The 17,743-nt window shown below is 45.0% G+C and overlaps 1 protein-coding gene across 3 annotated transcripts in view; it reads left to right on the top strand.

Annotated features, from left to right (window-relative positions):
* Col22a1 (collagen type XXII alpha 1 chain) overlaps window positions 1-17,743 on the top strand; it is a 241,795-nt gene that overhangs the window by 139,260 nt on the left and 84,792 nt on the right. For all 3 annotated transcript variants that reach the window (NM_001447163.1, XM_087557414.1, NM_001447164.1), the window contains 8 exon segments: window positions 243-275; window positions 2,808-2,861; window positions 3,130-3,183; window positions 3,957-4,010; window positions 5,993-6,046; window positions 8,479-8,532; window positions 9,893-9,997; window positions 10,944-10,988. In NM_001447163.1, coding sequence (NP_001434092.1) covers window positions 243-275; window positions 2,808-2,861; window positions 3,130-3,183; window positions 3,957-4,010; window positions 5,993-6,046; window positions 8,479-8,532; window positions 9,893-9,997; window positions 10,944-10,988 — 453 coding nt within the window.

Below are 17,743 nucleotides of genomic sequence, written 5' to 3'. Positions count from 1 at the left end.
AGGAGGACATGAGGCTGAGAGGGAGGAACACATAATACATACATACATACATACATACATACATACACACACAAATATTTTAACAATATACTAACACCTTCCACAAAAGACAAATATGAAAAAGCATTTCAAGTCTGTGCTCTTTGGTTTGGCAAATCTTTTACGAACAGCAAGATTTAAAAAAATGAAATGGAAGGCTCCTTTGATTCTCAGCTTTCTAACTTGTGTGGTTTCCATTTCAGCCATCAATATTCACACCACACCCAAGAATGCCAGTAAGTATCCGTGGGCTCTGTATTTCCCATAGCCTCAGCTCATCTGGTGATGCTGTGGGGGGTAGGGGTGGGATAGCAGTTGGGGTTTTCTGAATTCACTTCTCAGCCCCTTCATGTCAGTTAGGCAGACTCAGGGATTCTAGAACGTGTCCTGGAAAACAGCAGGCTACAAGTTATTGCAAAGAACTGGTTTTCATGGCGGGTAGACATTCTAGGGCCATCACCCAGTGGCCAGGAGCAAAAAAGGCTTTCCTCTCTGTGTAGAGTTTATTTTGTTGTGCGCAGAGCTGCTGGTTTCTGCGAGCCTAGAGTTATCTGAGCTGCCAGAATAGTCCCTGTCAAGGTTGGCAGTGAAGAGACCAAAGATGGAAACATTTCAAGCTCCCAGTCCACCAAAGTTGCTGCCCCATAGACATGATTTCTGCAATCTTCCATTCAGACTGCTAGGGAAATGAAACTTCAGTAGTTTCCTGCAGACACCGAGACACTTAATAGGAAGATGGAGATCAGCTCCACAGCCTGGGGAAGTCGGGGCCTCCTCTTCTATCTTCCAAGAAGTCTTCTGAAAATTAAGCATTTTCAGAATTGTAAAAGGATATATATATATATATATATATATATATATATATATATACACACACACACACATATACATGTATATATACACATATATACATATATGTGCATACATACACACACATATCTATCTCCCATATAAAAGGCTCACAATCCAGCACAAATCTGGGCATTGTATTTACAAGCTGGAAGCCTAGATTGGGCAGGTTTTGGAACTACCCTAACTTACATCCCAGCCATGTGTCCCTCATTACTTGTATTTCTCCCTGCCATGTGTTCATGGTTCTTCCTCCTCTCTTTGTCTCTTTTCTCCTCCTATCTCTCCCTGCAACCCTCTTCCAGGTAACTGAAAAACGGTCTACCTCTATCTACCCCCAAATCACAGGCTTTATTCTTTTATTGACCAATTAACTTGGGGGACAAGGTTGCATACCATTACTTGATATATGTGAGGATCTCCTCATCAGGGAGCAACCAGATTTTGAGGGCTAGTAATTAGCATTTGCATATAGCACCAGACCAACCCCAGCCCACAATCTCTTTATGCTACTGGAAGCACTGAGGTCAGGATATATTATTTTGACACCACTAAGACCGCCATTCCCTCCTTCTGTTTCTAAAACAGGGTCTCACCCTGTAACCTTGGCTGACATGTAACTCACTGTGTAGAACAGGGTGGCTTCAAATGCAGAGATCCTCCTGCCTCTGTTTCCCGAGTGCTCAGATGAAAGGCCACCATGTTTGATCATCTTTTCTTTTCTTTTTTTTTTTGTTGTTGGTTCCTCTCAGTATGATATGACCTGTGTTTCACAGCACAGGACAGCTGAAAGTGTGGAGTGGAAAGGTATACAGTCCAGCAGGCACTGTCTTCATTTCTTCAATCACTGTAACTCCAGAGCAACAGTCTTGTGTATGGCAGAAAGGAATGGGGCAAGGAGTAGAAACTGAGTCAGAGGCTGAAGTTGTTGAAGGATAAGGAGGGATGTTATGCATTGGAAGCAGGACAGGAAGGAAGTGCAAGGGTGCATCTCTGGCAGCCTGGAATTCAGGAATTGTCAGGGGAGGTGTCTGCCAGTCTTAGCGGCTGCCTTTAGTGACATCCCATCTGTCTGTGTGTTTCAAGGCTCATCTCCTTGCCCACCTCACTACCCCTCTCCCAGCACATCCCACCATCTCTTGAACACCTGACTCTGAACCTTCCCATTTCCCCCTTTCTGCTGTACCTGCATCCCAGGAATTAACACTAGCCTGTAGTTGGTCCATAGACACAATTTCCAGAACATTCCACTGGAAGAGCACCTAAGGGAAGAGGGGGTGAGGGTCTTACATGTCTCCCCTTTTGGGTCTCACTGGGGCATCCTTTCAGAATGTGTGCCATTGAGATGGTCACTCTCAGAATTAAAGCAAGGAAATTTTATCTTTTTAAAAAATGTATTTCTTCTACTTGCTCCATATTTCTCTTTGTCAAGAACTGAATCTGCTCAAAAAATCTCTCTCCACATCTCCGTATTGCCCACAAGAAAGAGATTGACTTTGAAAGACGCCTCCCTCCTTACTGTATTTATTGATGATCTACTCTGTGTCAGTCAGTCCTGAGAGAGAAGGGAGAAGGATCAGCCACTCATGTGACATCTTTGTAGGCTCCATGGAGGAGGCTGAACCCTGAGGATACCTAATAGGAGGGTATGCCAGGTTGGGCTTCCATTTCTCTGAAGAAAAGACTCTCACTCTTAGATTTGAACAATAAGTCAGTATCATTCTGAGCCCCAGGAAAGAGAGGGAAGTACCCACAATCCAGCCATCAGGAGCAACCTTGAATATAGTCACCAGAGGAATGGAGGTGACCTTGTGTCAATACCAAGAGGTGGAGCTGATGTGCTAAAAAAGCGGGAGACAGTGGGGGAGGAGAGGTCACTCTCCAGTTAACTGTACCAAGCATGTGCTTCTAACCAACAGGGAGAACAAGGGCCCAAAGGAGAAAAGGGTGATCCTGGCGAGCCTGGAGCCCTGGTGAGTACACACACTCTGGACACTGCTCACCTTTCCTCGAGTTTGCTGAAGACCAGGGATCCACGCCTGGCTGGCTCTAGGTCTTAATCCCACTGGCCACTCTACATACTGAAGGAATTAGTCAACAGAATATACATAGCGGGTTTTAGTCCTTAGGACTTTGGCGTTACGGCTTTTGTGGATCTCAGATTATAACCACTGCATATCTCCATCTGCTCAGGACAAGGGTGCTGAGCTAGTTTATGTGGACATTTTTCTTTCATTGCAGGGACCACAGGGCCATCCTGGAGAATTGGGTCCTCGGGGACCCACTGGACCTCCGGTAAGAGAGCTTTTTCCTCTGCCTGTTAGTCTCTGAACCATGCTACCCTATCATGCCTCTCTTCATGCCTTGAGCACCAGCTTCCTAGTTGACATTTTGTGAATTCTTACTAGGGCAAGAGGTATGGCGGGATGGGCTATGACAGTTCCCCAGAACTAAGAGTTCCAGTACCTTGTAAAACTGACCCCTGGAAGGAACTCCTGGACTAGGCTCTGGGGTTTTGTTTGTCCCTGCCCTTCCACTAAAGGGCTTCTTGTAGTTGAGGAAAGCTCCCTTAATTCAGAATGCCTTGAGAGAGGTTGCCCAGGAAACAGGATTTCTCTTTTTGTTTCAGATGTAGGAAACTGGCTTTTGCTCCCCCAGCAATTAATGGGCAAGTGGGTTTAGAAGATGCACATATTAGCATCTTTATTTTATTTTTCAGGAATGGTTTGGGCTGAGAGGATATTTCCTGATAGTTGTTCATTTCTTTGGGAGAGGAAGGAAGGAAAGGGGCTCTATATAGTTGGCAAGAGCCTATTAGTTGTTCAAAACCTCTGAGGTCAAGGCTGCCCAACTCCCTTTCTCATTTACATAATGGGCTAATGATAATAAGTGGATGACTGTACAGAGAGTGATAAGGATGTGCAGGGTCAGTGATGGAGGCTTTCCTGCACCCAGCAGAACCTGTTTTCTGTTCCATCCATTTTTGTACTGATGAGTCAGGTTTGAACTGCAAGTTAGCACTAAGACCTCAGGCCTCTGACCTACCTCGTTTGCTCTCTCTTACACAGGGTGCCAAGGGGCAGGATGGTGCACAAGGGCCTCCTGGAACAGCTGGAAACCCTGTGAGTCCCGTCTTGCCTGACTTCTGGGGACTTCCTAGAAGGGGTGGCCCAGATGAACATCTTTTCCCTGGCTCACAATTCTGAACCAACTGGGATTTGGCTAAGAAAGCAAATTTATATTGGTGGGGTTGTCCAGGCCCAGGGGTCATTTGAACCTGAAGCAAAAATGGGAGATTCCCTCACCTCCATAGTGTTCCAGTGGGCCTGGTCTTTGTCCATGTTTCCAGCCCCAAGATAAATTCCCTCCTGTACATACGTGGATGCTACAAAGACAATCCCAGTGTTGATCCAGTGGTACCTGTGTGCCTAGCAGTGAGAAAAGTCGTTAGAGTGCAGAGGAACACACAAAGGGCTTTCAGTGCACAAAGAAGACTACTCCCAGATGTTTGCTGTTCTGAGGGCCATGCCTGGATTCTGATCCACAATTCTACAATTATCTCTGTCTCTCCATTTTTATTTTTGTGTCTCTGTGCCTCTTTCTGTCTTTGTTTTATTTTTGTCTATCTGTTTGTCTGTCTGTCTGTCTGTTTCTCTCTCTCTCCCTCTCCCTCTCCCCCCCCCTCTCTCTCGTCTTTGTCTCTCACACAGACCCTCAAACACAAAGCAGCAGGCAAGGCATGTACAGATACATACTTTCCAGCAGGCACTTTCCACCTAGGCTCTCCTGGTCACAGAAGATGTTTAATCTCAGTTTTTCACTTGGACTGCATGGAGCTGTATTGTGTGGCCAAAGCTGTAGAGCTCAGGTATTCCCATGGTCCTGGATGGAGGCAGAGCCGTACTGACCTGCCTGACCTCCCAGGAGTGATGGCCAGTTAGTAAGAGGAGCATCAATGTCCAGTCTGGTCCTGGAACCACAGACCAATTTCACTGGCCAAAATATAATTACATGACTATGTATCTGTACCGGTGGCTTAACAGAAATGGGTTAAGCCATGAATGGAGGTTATGCTAATGACACAGAAGGGGCAGAGACAGGTATTCTCTTAGCAAAGGACAGCCCGGCCTGTGCTCAGCCAGCATAAAGTAGAAGCAGTTCGAAAGGAGGCTAGGAATGTGCTCTGTGATTTCTGACCTGAAGGACACACGTGATTTGTGACAGTGAACCTAAGCAGTTTCTAGTTCTCACTCCACGCCACTATCCCTCCTGAAATGCCCTCCCCAAAACCAGTCTCATAGAGCCATGACCTACCATCAAGTTCAAATTAAAATCCACTTCAGGAATCAGTCACTGACCATCCAATCAAGCACATACATGTCATGCGCATACAGGTGCACGCACCCCCTTCCTCCCCGCCTCCATTCTTTCCCCAGGTTCCCTTACTCTGTGAGTGGTGCCAGCATCTTCATCATGGCACTGCCTTAAAGTGGTTTTCCCAGAGTCATACAGCCTTGTGATAACCTTCAACCCAGTAGCTAACCCTAACCCTAACCCTAACCCTAACCCTAACCCTAACCCTAACCCATCACAAGCCCTTTCCCCCTCATTCTCCCAGAAGTTCCTTTCTGTCCATATCCTTGTCAGCCACGCCCAACTCTATCATTGGTGTGTTCTGAAAGGCTTGTTTAGTGCCCTTTAAAACCTCAGTGTACCGGGGCCTTTTCTTCATAACGCAACTCTGAACAACCCTCCCTGCTTCCTATGCATAAGATCAAGGCTAATGCTCACCCGAACTTCTTAGGCATGATGGGTGGCTTTCTTCTCTGCCCACTCTTGACATCCATACTTCAGTTCCTCAGATTGAGGACCAGTGAGAGCCTTCCTGTCCCTGGTTCCCCCCACCTCCAAGCCCATTCACTTGAGTTTCACTGGTGGGTGGTGGGGATACCATACGCTGGAGAAGAGCAGGTTCCTAATATCTATGAGTATCAGTTTGGATGCTATTCCAGCAGTCTATGGTGAACTGACTGTGGGACATGTATGGAGAGTGTCTGGAGTTAGTTATTTCTAGCTTTTCTCAACTGCTCTGTCTCTGTTTTAGGGTGCTCCAGGACCAGCAGGACTGCCTGGTCTCAGCGGCCCCCCAGGAAGTGTGGTGAGTATTGGTGAAGAGAGCAGGCATGTCGGTGTGGGTTGCAAACCTGCAGTGTCTGCCTCTGTTCACTTCTATCTCCTCCTGCCCATCCACACAGAGCTGTGGGCGGCATTGCCAACATCGTTCTGATGAGGGCTACACAGACAGAACATTACCAACCCAAGGTTCCAGGCAACATGTCAGCTGCTTGGGTTGTAGATAGACGTGGTGTGACAGAGAGGCTGTACATTTCGCTGATGTTGGGATCAGCATCGCAGCCTGACTTCAAAGAAAATAGGTGAACCCAAAGAACTAAAGGTCCCGATGGCTAAGTAGATACCTGGGTTCTAACCCAGACCTCCCAACACCCAGCATTAAGGGCTTGGCAGTCCATCTTTTAAGCTCTTTCGTCTGAAGACATGAGGCAGGGTTAGGCCAGCCTGCCTTTCAGGCTCAATACCACCTGCTGAGGTTCCTACTTTCCCTCTCCTAAGTGGAGACCCAAGAGATTTTTTAATTGTCTAGTTTTATGACTCAACATCAGCATTGATTTAGATTTTACTGATTTTTCGATATGACATGCAGCGGCATTTGGTCACAGGCTATAGGGGAAATTTCCTCTGCAATAGATTAGGCCATGCAAAAGTAAATTTTATTCAGCTGATGTAATTGACTTCTTAGAGGCTCACTGCCTCAGTCTGCTAATCTGGGCCTAGTCCTGGAAGCTTCTAGCCTCCGTACAATCTTATCTAGGCCTAGAATGTTTTCAGCCTCTGAGACTTACTGTTGAATAAGCTCACCCTTTTTTGATCTTTCTGAGTTCTAGCTGGTTCAACTCAGCTGTGCTGGCTCGAATTTCTCTCTGAGCTAAGCGATTCAATCTGGCTTCTCTCTCAGCCTCTCCTGAGTTGCTCTGCTTGTCCTCAAACTAACCCTAGCAATCTGTTCTAATCTTCTGGATCCTTCTCACTCCCTTGCTTGTTCTGTCTTCACCTTCCTCTAGCTTGTTCTCTCTCTGCAACCTGTCTCTGTACAACTGTCCCAGTAAAACTGCCTCCTCTTCTCTGTACTGCCCCTCAAGTAGCTTCCCTTTCCTCTCTTTTCTCCTGAGAGTTAGGCTTTTCCTATTCTGTCAGATCTTTCCCTGATTCATTGCTTTTCTGCTACTCTATAAGATATCACATTCAAACATGGGTTCTTCCTTCTACAAACTAACTTTACCCTTATTATTTGGGATTAAAGATGATCACTAAGGGTGACCATAACTAGAAACAAGGTTCTTTTTTGGTTTTTGTTTTTCAGTAAATTACACAATCTTGGGTTCATGGTGTGATCAAATATCCTACCACCAGTCTTGCTCATTTCTAAACCTTCTCAGGTGTCTGTGACTCAGGGCATAGATGCATGGCATTTAGATTTTTAATATATGACACGTTTAGTTGTTTCATCCACACAAGCCTGTTAGGTGGATATCATCCCCGATGTCATTTTATGCAGGAGGCAATGGAAGCAGGAAAAGACCAAGTCATGGGAAAATGGTTGGAGTAGCTTTTTTCTGTAGAGTCCTTCTTTTCCAACCCTGCATACATAGTCAGCATCAGCCAATCCTGATCTCTTTTGCCCATTTTATCTGACTTTTGGAAAGCATGCTGTCCAGTTGGCCACAAAAAGAGGGCAGAATTGTCACCTGAAGTATCTCCATGGTGACAAGAGAAGAAATGGCCCATCTCTTAAATATAACAAATTATTTTAATGTATATGGATGTTTGCCTGCACTTATATCTGTGTACCACCATGTGCTGGTGCCTGTGTAGGCCAGAAGAGGACTTCAGAGATCCTGGAAGTAGACTACATGTCATGGCACCATGCAGGTGTTGGGAATTGAATACTTAATGCTCCAATTTCTCTTGAAGGGCAGTGAGTGCTCTTAACCACTGATCCATCTCTCTAGCCCTGGTAGCCTAGTTCTTTGCTCTAAGCTGAGGTAGCCTTGCAGGGTGTCCTCGGTAGGCTCTAGAGTCCTCAGCAGGGCTGAGCTCCAGTTCTGTGTAACTGGCTAGCTGTTCTTTTTCTCATGACCATAAGTTCCCTACTGGTGTGTCTGCACAGTGTTTATCCTTGACCCTTCCTTAAGGTGTTGGGGAGAACTCTCCTGATACTGAAAGAGTAGATCTCTGACACCAAGTCAGACTTTTGGGTTTACTAGTTAGCCCTCACTTGGTTTGCCTGCCCGAAGACTAAGGTTGTTGGGGGCAAGCACTCAGCAGACCATACCTGTTCTCAAGGTTTTGTTGTACAAGCTCCGGGACCAGGCTCTGACAAGGACATGGACATCAGTGAGTTTAAGACTGGATGGGGAACATGTGAGCAGAAGTGAAAGGGGCCTATTGACATAACCCTGGGGACTAATGTCCATTGAAAACTGACTGTGTATAAAACCTTTCATTTTTCAGGGTTCCCCTGGTGTCAGAGGCACCCCTGGGAAAGACGGGGAGCGTGGAGAGAAGGTAAGAGTGATGTAGACTGCAGAAAGGCATCTATCGTTTTAGGCTTCCTGGGGTCAGTAGATGAGGAACTCAGACTGCTCAGGGCTAGCTTAAAGCCTAGGCATCAGAAGGGACTGTGCGGCTGAGAGGGGAATGTAAAATCTCATACACTCTCACCTTCATTGCTCACCCAGGGGTCAGAGCAATGTCCCCTTTACCATTGTAGACAGAAGCTCTAAGGGACTTTATTTGCTCTATACCTCATAGCTGGTGAGCAGCAGAGCTGACTCTCATGAACATTCTGGTTTTAATTCAGTGATCCACGTATCCACCAAGCATCATGATTACCAGGGAGACCTTCCCAAGTCTGGGAGAGCATTTTGTTTATTATAGAGAAGAGGGGAACAAGATCCCCCTTTTTATCAACTAAAAAGAGCCCACAGGCCTAGGGCCAACAGGGTACCCTCTGCAGTCCCTCTGCACACTGCTCTGACATGACCATGTGCTTAAAGGAAGGTTCTCATTTTTGTTAGTGATGCTGATACAGGGCTTGGGAAACTGACAGTGTTCTTCAGTACCCAAGGGAGATAATGAGTTTCAGACTCATCAAAGGTTGGTTCTGTATCTAAGTTGTGGGACTCTGAACTAGGGTGAGAACAGTGGTTTTCAGTAGGGACATGCCGACTCCTCTTGACATTTGGTGGTCCCTACACCAAGGAGAGGGATTGCCCCTGGCTTAGCATATACAGAACAGGATTCTTCCTCAACAATCACAAAACACACAGGATTATAAATATATGCCACAATTCCCTGTAGATGCCTTTTTAAAAAGAGATGACACCTTAAGTTACAGAACCGAGAACACCTAAGTTTTAAAGGGATATATCCAAATTATATTTCTGTGTGCTGTTGGCTCATGTGACCTCTAGGGGGAGCCAAACACCTTCTCTTGACTGGAAACAACATGACAATTGAGTAGGCCCAGGGCTGGAAGGGACCAGACAAAATTTCCTCAAGTACCCACCTACTCTTCAATGTCTGGCTGGGTTATGGGAAAATAGACCCTGCTCTCTAGACTTGATGGCCCCCCTCCCTTTCCTGCTTGAGAGTCCTGACTGATCACCCTGCATCTCTCGATCAGAGAACGGATAGGAACAGTCAGGGTGAGGCTTGGTGGAGGCTTTGCCCGGAGAAAGGACTTCAGCATGTGAATGTGGGTGACAGAGTTCAACTTCTGACCTCCAGTGAGCAGTCTGTCTTCTTATACTTCAGAGGGACAGCAGCTCAGGAAGCTGCCATACAGGCTCCGGCTGCCTCTCTATTGGAAAGCAGAGTTTCTGCCTGCCGCTAATGCTCATCAAGTTCCTCCTTTTCTCCCCAGGGAACAGCAGGGGAAGCAGGCAGCCCGGGGCCAGCTGGTCCACGGGGAGATCCTGGCGCTCCTGGCCTCCCTGGGCCACCAGGAAAGGGGAAGGATGGGGAGCCGGTAAGTGGTAGTGCTTAGAGCTTTGGGAAGCCAGGCTCACAGTGTGGAAAGGAGAACAGGGCAAAAGCAAAGACTCAGTTTAGAAAGTGAGCCAGTGAAGCGAGCCAAGTGAAGCAGGGTGGAAAGGGGTACTGCAAAGCTCAAGGTGTCCCTTGGCCCAGGGACATGGTCCTGTCAATCTGCATGCTGAAAAATAACAATAAAGTGGAAAGCCTGTAGCGTTTCCATGACAGACTTTTACTAACTTGTAGATTGCTGCTGAAATCGAGGACTGAGTCTGTGGTTCACCACAGGAAACTGGATCCTTGGAAGTGCAAAACCACAAATGGGCACATATCGTAGCTATACTCTAAACCGGCTCAGAGCACACGGAGCTCTGGCTGTGCCGGATCGAAGAGAAGTCAGTCATGCAAACAAATTTCAAAGTACCCAGTGGTTATGGTGCACAGGCATGCGTGTGCATGCGCGTGCGCGTGTGTACACACAAGTACACACACACACACACACACACACACACACACACACACAAAGAAGGGATTCTTGGTCCACGCTGGGCTCCTCTGGGAAAAAAAATACTTACATTTCAAGTATGTTCATGACTGCCATTATTAGTCCAAGCTCATCAGCTGGAAATGGAGTCCCCTTCCCTAGTGTGATGAAACTAGGTCTATGGGTCACAGGGTCAGGTGGGCCTGGCTTTGAGGCTTGATCTTGCTGCTTCCTTTTGGGTGACCTTAGGGTGGAGATCTGAAGTAGAAAAACACAGTAAGGAACAGCAAATCTTGTATTTTGTCCTAATAAGCTCAGAAGGTGGCAGACTCACACCCTGTGACTGAACGTTGCAACGGGAGTCATCTGTTCTCCAACTACTGCACCAGCAGAGGGCAGCACATTGGTATGTCTGAGTGACTCAGCTCTCATGGGTCTATGTTGTTCATTTCAACAGGGACTACGAGGACCACCTGGATTACCTGGTCCCTTAGGAACCAAGGTGAGTGCTTGTCTAAGCAAATTGGAGATGGTACGTACTACCACTTAGAGAATATGTACTTTTTTTTTGATGTAAGCATCTCTGATCACCTCAACCCCACCCACATTTCACATGATGAAACTCCTGAGATCATGAAGTCCTATCCACAGCACTGTTTCATAAATGCTGATTAAATTATTAGAGAGCTACTGTCTTCCACCTGACCTAGCCAAGGTCTAAGTCTTCTCCTGTTCCGGGTGAAATTTTGGTAGCAGATGATCATGAAAATTTTAGGTAATTTTTTTTTTTTTTTTGGTTCTTTTTTTCGGAGCTGGGGACCGAACCCAGGGCCTTGCGCTTCCTAGGTAAGCGCTCTACCACTGAGCTAAATCCCCAGCCCCAATTTTAGGTAATTTTAATGGTGGTCTAGAAGCCCTTTGGGGTGTTTGTGTGTGTGTGTGGTATTGCTCTGCCTTTCTTCAAAGCCTTGGCATACATAGTGAGTAGGGGTTGAGAGGGAAGAAGATACTGGGAAAATATTTTGGGTCAGCACTGGAAATTGCTTATTATGTCGACCCACCAAATTCTAGTGATATTCATGACAAGGAAGGCCAGAGAATATCATCTAGCTGCATACCCAAGAGGATGAAAAGTAAGGATAAACACCTGCCAAACTCTCCCTCAATTTACCAGCAACTACAGGCCTAAAAAGGCAATATCACCTTGAGTAAGCAGGGGAATAGCCCAAGCTCTCTCTACACAGAATCCCTCATTCCTTTACTGAAGCTTGCGTGAATGACTGATACCTTATTGCTTAAGTTGTAGCACATCTACAGGGTAGACTGAGGATACAATACTGTTAGCGGTACATTCTTGACCTCTTTCATCGATCAGGGGACACATGGATGTGAAAACTGCAATGTAGGCAGGTGTTAGAGAAGGCGATGAGAGGGCTGAGGGAGTTCAGGGAGGCTCTTATGCTGGTTTTGGCTGTGCATGGCTTCTTGGAGACTGAGGTACTTGTCCTCATTTGAAATTGCATGTAGTAGCAATGTGGGAAAGAAAGTACTGTTGCAGGCCTTGGTGAGGGGTTGCAGGGAATGCTGAGGCATTGGCTGCAGCAAATTAAACTGTAACCACACCCATAGACAGTGAGAATTATGATGCCAATTCAGATACATGGACTGAGAGGGTATGGGCCAGAGTCACCTCATTGATGTTAGGATGGGGGCTCAGACGTTTAACAAGAAATGCATATTTAAATTACCGGCACTGGTGCCTATTTATAAAACAATTTCCTTACGTTTATAAAAACAATTTCCTTAAAACGTCTTTCTTGCCAGTGGTAATGCCTGCCTGTAATCCCAACCTCAAGAAGTAGAGATAGAAATAGGAAGATTTTAAGGTTGAGGCTAGACTGGGTCATGAGGTTGGATCCAGGCTAGCCTTGGCTACAAATAAGGGTCTCTTGAACAAAAACAGCTTCAAAACATGAAGAACATATTCTTATGTATCGTCGACACTGTGGTCTTGTCATCCAGGAAGTCACCTTGGAAATGCTAGCACTTTCTGAAGTACACTACTTCCCATCCCAGATGGTATCTTAGGTTTTCGTATATGTTGCTATGACTTGGAAGTTTTCTTCCCAGCCTTAGAGTCCAATCACCTGATAGGAGACCATTCCCCTGTTTGGTTCTTTAATATTTTATATTATAGTTTTATCTTTGGGATCTCAGCAACATGAATACAGAGCGAATTGAACTTAAAATCGTATGTGAAAAGCTCACCCAACAATTATCTAGCATAAGGGAGGTTCTTCCATAGATGTTGAGAGTAGCAAAACAGAGATCTCAGCTTCATAATTTTCTACTATTTAAGCAGATGTTCTCCATAACCATCCTAAACCTGCAGTAAGTGGGATTGTAGTACATATGGATTTGCTTTCAGTGTGGCAATGTGGTTGCATTACACATGATCAAAGATTTTCCTAAAGGGGAGAATTATCTATATGGTAAGAGTAAATGCATGTCAACTGATTGTTTTCTGAATAGGAGGGAGGAATCGTTGCATAAGGAAAGCTCTCTGTTATTGGTGAGCCCTATCCAGATTCGTTTTCAATATCCAAGTACTCTGACCCTTCCTTATTGAGAAGGACCTTCCGGACCCAGAGGACACTGATTACCTTTTAGAAGCAAAAACAAGGTGTCAGATGTGGCAGAGAGGTAAAGAGCTCTCATTTTCCACTATATTTACATAAGACCTTTATCTGACAGTGGGAGACAGTATACCATCCATTATTCTGCAGTGGTATTTCAGGATATTTAACAATAGAACTGTTGCAATAAAAATCAAACAGTGGTGGAACTGGTTCCTGCACACTCACTCTCGCTAGTTCTGGTTCTGGTGAGCCATTAGAACTAGCACGAATTTATCTCAGCAGTTCCATGCTGCCCCCATCTACTTTCTGACCCACTCTCCTAGAGCCATTCCAACACTGCACCCTGTCAGGCCTCCTGACTGGTTTCCATCACACCAGGCATACATATCCCAACTCTATGGTGGTCCTAGTGCATCTTGCCACCATGTACTTTCTTGAACTCAATTAACTGGCCACATGAAAAAATACATCACACAATATCCTCTGATTCAACTGATAAGATATAATTTGGCCATCTGGACACACAAAATCCTGTACACATTCATTCCTTAAGAATAGTCAAAACAACCTATAATATGTGCAGAGAGGAATCTCCTCATCTGCTGCCATATTCCCTCAGCTCCCCCCTCCTTGCTCCAGCCTCCTCTGCCTCTCTAAAACCTTTCCCCTACCCATCCTTCCTTCTTGTTCACCGACAGGCCTCGTTCTATCCTGTGCCTGCCTTCACCTGCATAATGACATCAAGCTACATAGAACCATAAGTATATTCTCTTTTACTTCCAAGTAGAGTGTTTCAGGTGAGGACATGCTATCATATCTGTAAAAATAGTTTCCCAGTGTAGGGGTTACCACTAACACTTGTTCAGAAATACTGGCATCCTGTGGTTTCAGCTTTACTGTTGCAACAGGAAGGTGTTTACCTGGTAGCTTATATCTGATCTGTGCACACTCTGTTGGAGAAAGTCAAGTGGAAAGCAGTGGAAACATCAGCAAACATAGAGAGGTGGGCTCAGGGTAGCTAAGCAGTTTCAACAACATGGGGCTCAGGTAAGTCATGCTGCCAATGGACTACTCCTTCCCCGTAAATAGACACTTATTCCACTGTTGATCACGTACTAATGTATCAGTTACAGAGTGGTTTGTCAAGACATTTAGAAAGTAAATGGAGATTCAAGGACATCTTTATTTGGAGAATGGATTGTTCAATGGGAGTATAGAGAAAAGGATACAAGGGAGAAGGGAAGGAGAGAGATAGAGAGGTCTCCAACTCTATATGTCGAGAGAACACACCTCATGGGCTTAAGGGAGATAGCAATCTATGTGTCCTTCAGCACATCTCGATGGTTCCTGGTTGCTAGTGATTATGGGTGACTCTTCAGTGGGTGACACTTGCTTCCTGCAAAGTGAACATATTTGGGCTGCACAGGGAACTTATTTTGAATTCTTGCTCAGCTACCTGCAAGGAAGATGACTGGAAAGCAAATGTCTTTATATTATAGTTGAAGGAGTCAAGAGCATTTGACACTGAAAAGGGCTCCCTGAGAGATAAACGATCTTATGGTGCATAGTCATTGTCTTAAAGCTGTCATCTTTTTGCAGAACCCCAGACTTCGTCACATATTCCTCCCTGGAATGTGGGTTCCAGACACTGTTTCTTCCTATCCACTGGCCCTTCTTGCTCTTGAGGACATAGTGCTAGGCTTATTTCTGTGTCCTTTGGGGGCCATTTTCTAAAAGTGTCTGTTTATTAAGCTGAGAAGTGGTTTCTTTGGGGAATTTTTAGCATCACAATAGGCTGTAGACACAGATGGGGCCAGACCTGGTCACTGCACAAAATCAATCATGTACTCACTGCTGCTCAGTTGGGTCAGAGAGGCCTTCTTAGCACATTCTTTTCTCTTGGGTATAAGAGAGGCTTATTTTGGGGGAAGGCACAATTCAGTACCTGACACAGTGGCTGGTGAAGGATTGCATGCTCCTGCATCCGGATGGACGGCATTAATGCCAGCTACCAGCATCAGGCCTTAAGACAGACACTTGGTGCAGAGATACATAGATATATCTAGCCTGTATCAGGTCTGACTCATTTGAGATACATTGTGGCGAGTTTTGTTGAATAGGCAAGTAAATAGGGAGTCTACCTTCATGCTGTTTACAGGGAAGTCAGAGGTGAGTGGAACACATGCACAGGAAGAGGTCAGTGTGAAGATTAATGAAGATGTGTGCAAATATCTGAAACACACACACACACACAGAGAGAGAGAGAGAGAGAGAGAGAGAGAGAGTCGGTCGGCTAATGAAAGGAGATGACTAGACCAACCAGTGAATGGGGTCAGTGCCTGGGAGTTTAGAGCATGGAAGTTTTAGCAAGTCCTCGGAAGCAGCGCCACATATATGAAGGAGGAGTCGCTATCATTTGTCACTTTGCTGTTGTGGTGACAGAATAATATGACAAAAAATAAGTCATGGAAGACAGAATTTATTTGGACTGGCAGTTCCAGAGTGGATTGAGTTCATTATCATGGGAAGTGACATCTGAAGCATGAGTTCAGCCACACAGGAAGCAGTGTTATCACATTTTATCCATACACAGGAAGCAGGAAGCAGAGGTGGGGGGAAGAAAGGAGGGAGAGAAAACAGGAACTGGGAACCATCTCTCATAACCGTAACCCTACCCCTACCCTAGTGAAGTCTTTCTCCAGCAATGTTGCACTTCCTAAAGTTTCTGTGACCTTCCCAAACTGTACCATACACTGAGGGCCAAATGTTCAAATATATGAACTTGTGGAGGGCATTTCTAATCCAAACCACAACAAAAGGGTCTTGAGGGAACTGGAAGCTAACTGTAGTAGGGAAGTCTGCATCTGTTGTTGTAAAAATATAAAAATAAAGATGTAAGTCTTTTATCCTGCTAGGCCCACTCCGCAGTATCCCAAGAAATCTGCTAGATATCTTGGTGGAAACACAGCCCAGCCGCACACTTTCTTACACTCAAACCCTCACATAAAAGAACACACAACACAATAATCTTAGATCCAATTGGTAAAATATAATTGCCCACTTAAACATACAAAGCCCGGTACTATCCATCCCTTGAGAACATTAATAACAACCTGTAAATACACAGAGCAGAATCTTAACATCACCTGCCATCTTGTCCTGCCACGGCTTCTCCGCCCCTCTCTCCCTCCTGTCTCTTCCTCTCTCCCCTAGTCTCCTCCTCTTCCTTCAAACTTCTCTCCCACTCATCCTTCCTTCTCCTCCAATGACAGGCCTCCTTCTATCCTGTACTTGCCTCACCTGTGACATCATCCTACATGCATCAATCACTTTAAAGCAAATCCAAGGTTCAGCAGGAATGGATATATTTAACTTTGTATATGTCCATCTAATTTTTCTTTCTGCTAACTCTTGTGGCAAAATGGTAATATTATAAATGCAATAGTTGGTGTGTTACTCTCCTTCTAAATGATTGCATATAAGGTGCAGGGAAACTTGGTAGAGTCTTACTATTTTATCGATGATGGTCCTAATGTGTAGAAGTCTTCCCAAGGTTACAGGAGGTACATGTCACTACCCTGGGGACAGACTAAGAGTCACTTGATTATGTCTGAAATATTCCTTCCTGATCATCTTCACTCTTATAAAGAACTGGTAGCATATGCATCATTGGTCAGATTCACACTTGCCCCTGTATTTATCTTTTCAACCCCTTCCTTATAATTGTTATTAGATTTCCTAGATACAAAGTCTGGTTTGCTTCCCAGGCCTAAGTCATGCCATATACCATATCATCCTAAAGAAATAGAATGCTCTAAGTAGAAATTTGAAGAGAAATTAGGAAAGACCTAGAAGTATAGTTGAGGGTGGGACAAGGGATGATCTGTTTCTCAGTGATCACCAATGGCTGGTATCATAGCCACATCGGGCTTGGAAGAATAAGGAAGAGAAATGGCAGAGATTAAGGGATCTTAGTGAGGATTTCGGTTTTGATGGCTATGTTTTTGTAAGGACTTTGTAAGCTCCATTTCTCCCATATTTATGATTGATAATCCACTTTAGAACTTAGCACTAAGTACTGACAATAAGCAGGCATCATAACTGAATTTCAGGTCAGCATTGTGCCTAGGTCTCAGCTTACATGGGACAGACAGTGAGGGTTAACTGAATGAATATCTAACTGTAGTCATTCCATGAGCAGGGATGACAGATTGCCTTAGGAGGATGACTTTCCTTCTTTGTTTTTGAGTGATGTCTTTTCCTTATTATTTGAAAATTTCATACATATATAAAATTTATCTTGCTCAGATCTGTTCCTCTACTTGCCTTTCTCCAATTCTCTCTGGGCTCCTCAATACATCTCCCTCCTAACTTCAAGTCCTCATTTGTTTTATTTTTTGTTTGTTTGTTTTTAAAAATAATCCACTGAGAGCAATTATGACTTCCACAAACTGTGCTTGTGGAAGTGGGCCTATCTGCTGGTGATGGGCAGTTTATGCTGTGGACAGTTGTTAATGCAAGACTCATAACTGCTTGAAGTTCAAAGATGAATGTGAGTATCAGCTATAAAGTGACATCTACATAGTTCTCCCACACGTGAGGCTCAGGGTACACAATA

The sequence above is a fragment of the Rattus norvegicus genome, chromosome 7 (assembly GCF_021556685.1).
Source record: "Rattus norvegicus strain SHRSP/BbbUtx chromosome 7, alternate assembly SHRSP_T2T, whole genome shotgun sequence".
NCBI lineage: Eukaryota > Metazoa > Chordata > Mammalia > Rodentia > Muridae > Rattus > Rattus norvegicus.
This window is presented reverse-complemented; position numbering and strand designations above follow the sequence as displayed.